The sequence below is a fragment of the Nilaparvata lugens genome, chromosome 14, assembly GCF_014356525.2.
Source record: "Nilaparvata lugens isolate BPH chromosome 14, ASM1435652v1, whole genome shotgun sequence".
Classification (NCBI taxonomy): Eukaryota; Metazoa; Arthropoda; class Insecta; order Hemiptera; family Delphacidae; genus Nilaparvata; species Nilaparvata lugens.
In genome coordinates this window covers 4,185,043-4,197,146 of record NC_052517.1, presented here as the reverse complement: position 1 = coordinate 4,197,146, position 12,104 = coordinate 4,185,043, and the positions used below count along the sequence as shown (strand labels likewise).

At 35.4% G+C, this 12,104-nt stretch overlaps 1 protein-coding gene across 6 annotated transcripts in view; it reads right to left on the bottom strand.

Moving 5' to 3' along the window:
* LOC111052070 (leucine-rich repeat flightless-interacting protein 2) overlaps positions 1 to 12,104 on the bottom strand; it is an 88,129-nt gene that overhangs the window by 10,537 nt on the left and 65,488 nt on the right. For all 6 annotated transcript variants that reach the window (XR_005572861.1, XM_039440551.1, XM_039440552.1 and 3 more), the window contains exons 7-9: positions 8,134 to 8,302; positions 4,303 to 4,571; positions 1,945 to 2,049 (exon numbers count right to left, since the gene is read on the bottom strand). Coding sequence is in view for 5 of the 6 variants with exons in the window: in XM_039440551.1 (XP_039296485.1) it covers positions 1,945 to 2,049; positions 4,303 to 4,571; positions 8,134 to 8,302 (543 nt within the window). In the remaining variant the exon portion in view is untranslated. The remainder of the gene's footprint in view (positions 1 to 1,944; positions 2,050 to 4,302; positions 4,572 to 8,133; positions 8,303 to 12,104) is intronic.

The following is a 12,104-nucleotide window of genomic DNA, read 5'->3' as shown; positions in this document are numbered from 1 at the left end:
CATATTTTTTACACAAAGGAAGAGTTCCAAACTTAATATATTTGCACTAAAAATTAAATAAACAGTTTAATAATTGAATAATCAATAGGTAATATAATGTACGCTACTTGGACGTGAATGTCTTTGGCAGTGCTCGAATGAGATTCTAGTCTCGGCTGACGCCTCGACTAGAAACATCATTCTCGACTGCAAAAGGCCCCTTCCCATCCTTGTGACGTAAGATACTATTCAGGTATGGTGAGATCTTAGACCAGTTATAGAATAGACACGACCTATGGTATATTCATACTGAAAGTTGATGAAGCCAACATCTACTGCCATATCTCCGAATCGTGACGTCAGCATCAGATAGAAAACTTTTCTGTAGAGTTTGTTTACATTGTTTTCCATAGCAGATTGTGTGTCTATTTCAGCGGGAGTTTACCATTTTAATGAATAATAATTTACATCCTTCTGAAATAGACACAATCTGAAAGTTTTCTATCCGATGATGACATCACGATTTGGAGATATGGGAGTAGATGTTGGCTTCAGAGGCTAGACTTCCCAGCGTGTCTATTCTATAACTGGTCCAAGGGTGAGATATAGTGATATTTTTCCATATTTAAACACTAGGATGTTGTCTAGAAGTACCACACATTGATTAAAAAATTACATACATATGAAATTATGAAAAAATACACGTATAATTTAATGTGTATACACTGAAGATGACATATTAGTGTAAGTAATTTTCCAATATATTTGTGATATTTCTAGATAACATTCCAGTGTTTCATTATGGTAATATCCTATTATATTAGGCGAGCAATTTCTGTATTTTTATATCTAGTTATTTATATTTATAACTGGTTATTTATGTTCAAAGGCTCTAACGAATTTCACGAAATTTGGAACATAGTTGACCGAGCGAAGTAAGGTCTAAGATTCAAGTCGACGGTTTGGCATTTCTCTTAATGTTTAAATGTTTATATGTTGCGCATTTACGGCGGAACGCGGTAATAGATTTTCATGAAATTTGACAGGTATGTTCCTTTTTTAATTGCGCGTTGACGTATATACAAGGTTTTTGGAAATTTTGCATTTCAAGGATAATATAAAAGGAAAAAGGAGCCTCCTTCATCCGCCAATATTGGAGTAAAAATCAGACTATAAAATTATTTATCATAAATCAGCTGACAAGTGATTACACAGATGTGTGGAGAAGCCAGTCTATTGCTGTATTTCCATAAGGTCTATAGTTTCAATCATGTACTTGGGGATGAGAATACTGCGTGAGGTCTACTGTTCACAGAACTACTAGTGGGTTTGTGATATAAAAATTCGATTGCACTAGGTCTCATCCTTGGGAAAACTCGCTGAATGACATTGAAAGGATAATAATTCATCCTTGGCTGAAACAGCTGTGGATAGTAAAAAGGTGAGTGAGCGAGTGAGTATGTGAAAAATCAAAATATCGCATCCCCGAAATTCATAAGATGACATATAACCAGCTGTAAAATATAAACACGATCATTTTAGAGAATTGTGTTCTGTTCATCAATGAATAAAAATAACGAGCGAAGCTCAGTGCCCCGATATTAATGAATAATAAGGCTAGGCACACACCAGTCAGTCAAGACAAGACTAGTCACGATTAGTCACAATACTTCACATAGTTGCTTATGATGCAACTCACACTGATTAGTCATTGCAATTAGACATGTCTTAATAAGCAACTATGTAAAGTATTGTGACTAAACGTGTCTTTGTCTTGTCTTGCTAACTGGTGAGTGTCTAGCCTAAGTAATAATATCGTTCTCATTAAACTTTACCGGGAGATATGAATTTTGAGAACATAAAAATCAGGATATACAGAGAAAAAATGAAGAAATCGTTTGAAATTGTCACTCAAAACTTATAAAAATGTGATAAATTACTGGAAATATTTTAGATTTATCTTACCTCTCTCTGTAGTTTCCGTTTCTCAGCTTTTAAATCATCTTCCACTTTTTCAGCTATTTCTGCAGCCGTCTTATATCGCACTACCTGGCTTTCTAATCTGGCAACCTGTGAAAAAAAAAACATATAGAATTTTATAATTATCCCCAAATAATTAAAAAAAAAAAAGTTCAATTTTGGAGGTTTGATAATAAAGGTTGTTAACCTTAAACTGACTGTGTATCAACATAGAGAAAAGATAGCATAAGAAAATATGCCATGGTTTGTAGAATTCATTCAAAGTTAGGAAGATTTGTATCAAGTTGAGATGATACTGTGTCATATTGTGTTGATACAGTATCATTTATGGTGATATGCCATTGTATAGGGTGTTTATGTTGCAAATGTGAGTGTTCACTGAAGCCGATAGTCCTAGTAGTTGTTTTTGGTGAAGCTATGTGACGCTGGTAGTCTCTCATACTGTGCCCTTCTTACACTCTTACACTCCCAACAACACACTAATAATAGACAGTGTATAGGGTGTCTATGTTGCAAATGTGACTGTTAACTGAAGCCGATAGTCCTAGTAGTTGTTTTTGGTGAAGCTATGTGACGCTGGTAGTCTCTCATACTGTGCCCTTCTTACACTCTTACACTCCCAACAACACACTAATAATAGACAGTGTATAGGGTGTCTATGTTGCAAATGTGAGTGTTAACTGAAGCCGATAGTCCCAGTAGTTGTTTTTGATGAAGCTATGTGACGCTGGTAGTCTCTCATACTGTGCCCTTCTAAAGGTGCGTACAGATATACGCGCCGCGAACATGAGCAATTCACTTTCAATCAGCTGATGCCAGGCTTTTCATATCTGTTTCTTACCGTTTCTGTAAAAATACAGATATAGTCAGCTGATTAAAAGTGAATTTCTCATGTTCGCGGCGCGTATATCTTTACGCCCTTCTTACACTCCCAACAACACACTAATAATAGACAGTAGTCGACAGCTTGAGTTAATAGTGACAAATGCAACTTAAATCCCCTATACCATGTCATATCTTCTTATGCTATCTTTTCTCTATGCTATCACCATAAATGATACAGTATCATATCAACTTGATACACAACATCATAATTTGTTACAAAACTTCCAAATTTAAATGAATTCTACAAACCATGGGATATCATGCTATCTTATATCTATGCTATCACCACAAAATGATACCGTATCACTACAATATGATACAGAATCAACAGGACATGATACAGTATCACCACACATGATACAGTATCATCTCAACTTGATAAAAATCACCATAATTTGATACAAAACTTGCAAACTTTGAATGAAATCTACAAACCATAGGATATCTTCTTATGCTATCTTTTAACTAACCGTAGTCTGCAGTGTACTGTTATCACAGTAAATGATAGTACTTAATGATACAGTATCAACACCACAATATGATACAGTATCGCCAAACATGATACAGTATCATCTCAACTTGATACACAACACCATAGTTTGATGCACAACTACCAAACTTTGAATGAATTCTACAAACCATGGGATATCTTCTTATGCTATTCTTTACTCTAAGGTATCAATACACATGATACAGTATCAACACAATATGATACAGTATCACCACACATGATACAGTATCATCTCAACTTGATACACAACACCATAATTTGATACAAAACTTGCAAACTGAATGAATCTTACAAACCATGGGATATCTTCTTAATATGCTATTCTTTACTCTAAGTTATCAATACACATGATACAATATCAACACAATATGATACAGTATCACCACACATGATACAGTATCAACACAATGTGATACACAACACCATAATTCGATAGAAAACTTCCAAGCTTTGAATGAATTCTACAAACCATGTGATATCATCTTATGCTATCTTTCCTCTACGGTATCACATAACCGTAGCCTGGTGAAACCTCATATTAAACATAAATAACTTAAGTGCGAGATAAATTACTTTTAACGCGGCTCTTTCTCGAAGACGGAGAGGTCCGATGCTCTATCCTCCACTAATCACTCCCACTACCTAGCAGCATTCTCCTTCTTTTGTTTCTGTGTGAGAGAGCTTTCCAACGCGATGCACCAACACTCCCCTTCCAGCTATTGCTGGCAATGTTCCAAGTCATATACTGGTCAGCAGGTATAATATTGTTTTCATCACAAGAGCATAAAGCAAAATGACACGGTGCATCCAATTGTGCGCAGGATGTCTGTCTGTGTCTACGCTACAAACTGTGGAGGGAGAAATGGGTTTTCTCCTCTTCATGTTAAAAGTAATTTATCTCGCACTTTAGCATAGACTACTTAACCGGAGTTTGGCGGTTAACTAACCGTAGCTTGCAGTGTGCTGTTATCCTGGTCAGCCTTTTGTAACCGGAACTTGTAATCGCCGATCAGCTTGTTAGCCTCTCGCTGCACCTCCTCAATGTCGTCCAAACCCGAGCTCAAGCCGCCGTCAACGCTTAACGGGCCGTTAGCTAACCGCCGGTTAGCGGCGCCGCCTCGGTTACGTGTGCGCTCTTCCTCTAACTCCAGTTTGACGCGGTTCAGTTCGTCTAGAAGTTCATTGCGTTGCTCGACGAATTTTTTTAGTCGTACGTCTGCAAAAAAAGAGAGAAAATTAGATAAGAGCTTGACATATTACTGTATACATGAAGATAATTCATTTTTACAGAAACTCGCTGGCTTACTAAACTGAAAGCTTTCTGTGGAAAAAGTATCAAGCTCAAAGCTTTGACATATTCAGCTATTAAGTATAAATTCATCTCTTGTATTTATGTGATACAAACCAAGTGTTCTTGGGAAAATTAATATAAGTTTTACCTCATCCAAGGCTTATGTAATAATCATTTCAAATATCCAATGACAGGTATATAAATAGAACTGAAAAACAGCTAATTGACCGAACGAAGTGAGGTCTAAGATTCAAGTCGACGGTTTGGCATTAAATGTTTATATGTTGCGCATTTACGGCGAAACGCGGTAATAGATTTTCATGAAATTTGACAGGTATGTTCCTTTTTAAATTGCGCGTCGACGTATATACAAGGTTTTTGGAAATTTTGTATTTTAAGGATAATATAAAAGGAAAAAGGAGCCTCCTTCATACGCCAGTATTAGAGTAAAAATCAGACTATAGAATTAGTCATCATAAATCAGCTGTCTAGTGGACTATAATCATAGCCACCTCTAATACAAGGCCCCGGCCTACGATATTGCAACGTCGCAGTGTAGGCCTAGAATGTAATACATGATTGGTTAAAAAGATCAGTTATATTTCAAAATCTTTTCCACCAATCATGTATTAGATTCTAGGCCTACACTGCGATGTTGCAATATCGTAGGCTGCGACCTTGTATTAGAGGTGGCTATGCTATTACTACCCGTTGAAAAACATCGAACATCTTGGAAATGTATGTTTCCATCAACGTTGTAGACAGTTGCAGCCAGACCCTTAGACCAGTTATAGAATAGACACGGCTCATTGTATATTCATACTGAAAGTCGATGAAGCCAACATTTACAGCCAAATCCACCCATCTTGACGTCACAACAGTGACGTCACGCATCGTAAAGAAATTATAGAAAACCTTTTTGAGTTTGTTGTGTAAGTGTTTGTGGTGTGTAACTTACATTGTTATTGAACAATGCATTGTTGTTAGCGTGATTGTGACGTCAAGATGGGTGGATTTGGCAGTAGATGTTGGCTTCAGAGGCTAGACTTCCCAGCGTGTCTATTCTATAACTGGTCTAAGGCCAGACCTGATAACAGCGCTCACACTCACATTCCGGGACGACACGTCACGGTACGATAGGACAGAAAGCTCTATGTTATTTAGGATTTTTTCTAGACATTTTAAATTGATAAATTATTGATTAATTTTTGAGAAAACATAACAACAGGTCAATGTAGCTTACTGAGCGCGAGGTCTACTGCTCACAGAACTACTAGTAAAAAGAACAGCTATAGTAAGGTCCACGTTATAATGGCAGTGTTTCATCAGCAATGGTATTGCTATCCTTGACTATCATTCTACAAAGCTGATAGCGCTATCTCTTTCTTGCTTTGCTCTGTTGCCAGATTGTTTTATAAAAATAATAAATTTACAAAATATTTCATTTTAATTATGAAAATTCTATGGTATCAGCATAAATGACAAAATATCACCTCACATGATACAGTTTCACCTTCCATTATACAGTATCAACACAATATGATACAGCATCAACTCAACTTGATACACAACTCCATAATCTGATACAAAACTTGCAAACTTTGAATAAATTTTACGAATCATGGGATATGGTGAATGTGATATTTTCGAGCTCAAAATTTAAGTGTTTTTATTCTTTATTTTGTGAATTTATAGTTTGTTTCATGTTTTTAAGAAACTTTTATTATTAATCCATCCAAATTTAAAATTGTTTGTTTTATTCTAATTAATATATTTTAGATTGTGATTTGGTGTAGAAATTTGAATGGACATAACCTATAATATTTGGACAATTTAAAACTAAATTAGGAAATTGAAGAAGTTTTAGGCAATAGCCTGTTTTTTCTTTTCCGATTATTGTATTTTTTGCTAACCTTATAAATAAATAAATAAATAAATAAATAAATAAATATATTTGTATATCTTTTCTCTATGGTATCACCATGAACGAAACAGTATTAAAACAATAGACTATGATATAGTAACACCTCACATGATACAGTTTCACCACACATGATACAGTATCAACACAAAATGATACAGTATCATGTCAACTTGATACACAACTCCATAATTTGATACAAAAGTTGAATGAATTCTACAAACCATGGGATATCTATCTTCTTATGCTATATTTTCCCTATGATGTCACCATAAATGAAACAGTATCAACACAATATGATACAGTATCACTACAGTATTATACAGTATCAACACAATATGATACAGTATCATCTCAACTTAATACACAACACCATAATTTGATACAAAACTTCCAAACTTTGAATGAATTCTACAAACCATGGGATATCTTCTTTATGCTTTCACCATACCCACCTCTAATACAAGGCCCCGGCCTACGATATTGCAACGTCGCAGTGTAGGCCTAGAATCTAATACATGATTGGTGAAAAAGATCAGCTGGTATTTAAAAAAATCTTTTCCACCAATCATGTATCAGATTTTAGGCCTACACTGCGACGTTGCAATATTGTAGGCCGGGGCCTTGTATTAGAGGTGGCTATGCTATCATCCACCACTAATGATACAGTATCACTCAACTTGATACACAACACCATAATTTGCCAAGTTGCCATAATGCTCCAAGTTGAAATACCTTATACATACTTTTTACAAAATTAATCAGTTAACAAACTATGACATCATAAGGAATATCTACTTAGCATATGCACATGTTCTATTGACATATTGTTTGGAGGTCATTTAAAGATATTTAAAGATATTACTCATTTAAAGATATTTTTCATTTTGCAGAAATTTTTAGTCAAAGCAGCCTTGGGCAAACCAAGGATCTATCCTAGTAGGGACGTTTTCCAAGAAATGAATGTTCTCACCATAAGACAGCAATATATAAAAAACTTAATCCTTTCTATTAATAAAACTAAACATTTACCAACAATCCGTGCTCTCACTTACAACACTAAACAAAAAACTTACAAAAGATATTGATGAATGGGTAAAAACTAGAATATTTTTCAAAATAGACTTTTAATCATAAAATTACACATAATAGATTGATTTGGTGAATACCTAAAATAAAATTGTGATTTTGTGAATTTCAACAAAGTTCTTTTTTTGTGTTTCAGTCAAAAAAAATCTTTCAATTATTTGAACTGAACTCATTGCTAGCGATCAGACACGTGTCTCTGCTAGCAATTACTGCCGGTAAAATGAGTACAACTAGGATTTCAGTTATGTTATATCTAATTTATTTTTATTATTTCTAGAATAGAGTATATTCTGAATTTCTGTATGATGTACCCAATTATTATGTGAATTTGTAATTGTATAAATCTTGTACATATGGCAAATAAATTGAATTGAATTTGATACAAAACTTTGAATGAATTCTACAAAGCATGGGATATCTTCTTATGCTATCTATCTTTTCTCTATGATATTATTGATGAGGGCAGTTTTAACTCACCTAAAGACCCTGTGCCGACCTTCTCAAGGACCTCAGCGACCTGTGAGGACACTAGCGCCCGTTTCGGTGTTTTCGGTGTTTTGCTCAGCCTGCCACTATCACCTCCGCTATGATCATCGTCCTCTCCACTCGACGAGTACTCCCCTCCCACTATCACGAGACCTTGTTCCTGACAAAACAGATAAGGAGAAGCTTGTTGAGAAAATGAACATTTAGGTGGCAAAACAGATAAGAAGAAACTAGTTGAATATTACATCATATATACCGGTATCAGCTATCTTTTCTATGGAAGGCAGAGACAAGGCAGAGAATCGGCAACGCTGTTCTTCTATCTTTCTCCTCTGCCATTGTAACGTGGACCTCACTCTAGCATTGGTATTAGTAGTTATTAGGTGGGCCTTCAACTGGAACCGATTTCGTCCGAACTAGCATCGGCCGAAAACAACCGAACTCGTCCGAACGATCCCCCAACAAAGAAAGCTATAGATGCTCGTCCATTGCAACAGGTGCATACGTCCATGCACGGCCGATCAAGTTTTCGATCCGAATTGAATGGGATTTTCCGGCTCTATCCGGCCGAAGTCGAGCTGAGCCTAACCTCAAAATTGTTTCACAGTCTTGTCTGTTTTTTGAACTTGTTCTGTTTTATAAAGTTTCAACTATGGACAACGAAAAGTTGATTAGTTTGGTTCAAGAGCATGTTCCATTGTGGGATATGCGAGACAAAAGATATCATCGTCGTGATGTTCAAAGGAATCTGTAGACAAAGATTACTGAACAAATAGGATTTGAAGGTAGGATTATTGTAATGAATAACTAATTTAGTGGACATTTGTTTATTCAATTTTCAAAATCTCAATTTAATCATTGAAGTCGAGCTGAGCCTAACCTTAAAATTGTTTCACAGTCTTGTCTGTTATTTGAACTTGTTCTGTTTTATAAAGTTTCAACTATGGACAACGAAAAGTTGATAAGTTTGGTTCAAGAGCATGTTCCATTGTGGGATATGCGAGACAAAAGATATCATCGTCGTGATGTTCAAAGGAATCTGTAGACAAAGATTACTGAACAAATAGGATCTGAAGGTAGGATTATTGTAATGAATAACTAATTTAGTGGACATTTGTTGATTCAATTTTCAAAATCTCAATTTAATCATTGAAGTCGAGCTGAGCCTAACCTTAAAATTGTTTCACAGTCTTGTCTGTTTTTTGAACTTGTTCTGTTTTATAAAGTTTCAACTATGGGCAACGAAAAGTTGATAAGTTTGGTTCAAGAGCATGTTCCATAGTGGGATATGCGAGACAAAAGATGTCATCGTCGTGATGTTCAAAGGAATCTGTAGACAAAGATTACTGAACAAATAGGATCTGAAGGTAGAATTATTGTAATGAATAACTAATTTAGTGGACATTTTTTGTGTAGTTGAGAAGTTGATATTGTGGTAATTATTCATATTGAATGAAAAAGACTAAGAAATTGTCAAAAAACCACTGATTTATTGATAATTAGAAATGTCAATCTCTGATAAACTGATTCAATTGAGTTTATCAGAGATTGACAATGGTGTAATAACCGAAACCGGTCTTTCTAATTATCAATAAATCAGTGGTTTTTTGACAATTTCTTAGTCTTTTTCATTCAATAGTGGACATTTGTTTATTCAATTTTCAAAATCTCAATATTTGTTTATGAAAAATGTTGATGGCTATGATGGTAGTTAATTCAATATTCAATAGTTCAGCCAACTACTGAACTAGACTGACGTAAACGGTTCGAATGGACGACCATATTCGGACGAATTAACGGCCGGCAGATTCGTCCGATCCAACGGCCGAACGGATCGGTTGAATACGGTTCCAGTGGACGGTTACCCTTAGACTGGTTGAATGGTTAAAAAGTGTAATGAAGCGAGAACAAACTTGTTGACAAAATTAACATTTAAGGCCGGTTTCCGAGCTCGGGATTTAGCTAAGTCCTAGACTTTAAACAGCTGGAGTCAGAAAATAGGCTTTCCAAAACGGGGCGTAGTCACAGCTTTCATAACAGTAGTCGCAGTTTTTATTTTCACATTTCTATAATTGGAAACGTTTTTCCTTGACGAAATAAAACATTTCTAAATAACTCAAAATAGCTGAAACTTTACACTATTTCCTCTTTATTTTATCAAGTGTCTACTTTTCTAGATTTTGGAATTTAATTCAAAAGTGACTATGACAATGACTGCGACTACGCCCCGTTTCGGAAAACCAATTCCAAAGAATCAAAGTAGTGAGGATTAATTCAATCCATCTAAATTCAAAATTTATAGTTTTAATGTTTATTTTGGACTAAAATTTTATAAAAAATGTACACGTGAAATTCTAACCTTATCTTGGACTTTGTCACTTATAAATTTGGAAGAAAAATAGCACAAGGACTACCTTATTTCACCTTTCAATGTTATTACATTAGTATCATTTGCATTGTAAATAAATAAATAAATTATCTGACTCCAGCTGTTTAAAGTCTAGAACTTAGCGAAATCCCGAGCTCGGAAACCGGCCCTAAATCAGTTGAAAATAACGTAGTGGATATTGACATAATATCAGAAAAATGTCAAGGAATCAGTACAAAATAGGGCCAATAGGTTGGTGCGAGAAATTTGTTTATAATAAGGTTGAGAGGAAGGTACAAGGAAAGGAGGAGAAGAAAAAGGGGAAAAATGAATAGGAGATAATAAGGAAGAGGAGGAAGAAAGAGGAGGAGAAGGATTGATTGATTGATTGAGTACTTTATTTATGTAGATTACAATATATACTGGCTTATACACTTATATACAATAGCTTACAATACAGCAAAATTATAGATGAATTTACATGATATAGACTATAGTTATTTGTGCAACTAGTGCGCAAAGTGACAGTTTGCTGCACCGAAAGAAACGTTTACGCCCGAGCCGTAGGCGAGGGCGGAATGGTTTCTTGAGTGCAGCAGAGGAACTTTGCGCACGTATTTCACATTAAGTTTTTCCTACAGTTAGCATTGAATATGAAAAGTGGGTAATTATGGGTAAAATTGCCTGAATAATGTATGTGTGTTTGAATGGCGGGGGGCAGCTGTGTGGTGTGTGCTGTGGTGGCACTGTGCTGTCGCTTTCCTTGGTTATAATATTATAATATAATGAATAATTAGCGCGTTGTGCTTGGTTGCACCTCTGCTCACTATAGCAGCCACAGCAGTCACTGTTACCAACTTCATTTTGATTTTGCTGCACTGTTGCTCCATATAACCTACTAAGTATTTTGCGTTGCCATGTTGCAAATCTGGAGTGCAGAAAAATTTTTCCCGCACTAGAGCGGAAAAGTGATTCTTTGCGTTCTGTAATCAGTGCAGCAATGGCCACTTTTCAACGTAACTGTAGGAAAAGAAAATAATTATTGAACTGTATATGATATGAAAAAGCAATTTGTAATATAATAACTATAGATAATAATCATATTGTTATGCATCTACATAAATTGGCGGAGCTTTGGACATATCAATGTCCATTCTTCGGAATAGTATATTTCGCACCTAGAGCAGAAAATGAGATTTTTCCAGCTCGAAATCGGTTTTCAAGTCCGAGGCCGTAGGCCGAGGACTAGAAAAGATTGAGAGCTGGAAAAACATTTTTGCCCGTGGTGCGAACGATATTTTTCGCCACACTACAGGTATTGCTGACAAAATAAATAAAGAATACAAAATAAAGAATACTCGTTAAGCTATCGTACCTATCTCTTGATTTTATTGGTAGAAGATTTGCAGTCAGGATTTCAGATTCTTTTAAAATTTCACTTGGAATACCACAGTCATCTTCAAGCATTTTTGAAAATTCGGAATGCACTAATCAACAATAAATAATTGAATAAAACTGGTTGCGAAGCGAATTAGTTTGATTCGAAACTGGAACTAAAATCATGGCGACTTCAGCTTATTATGAAAGTGGACAC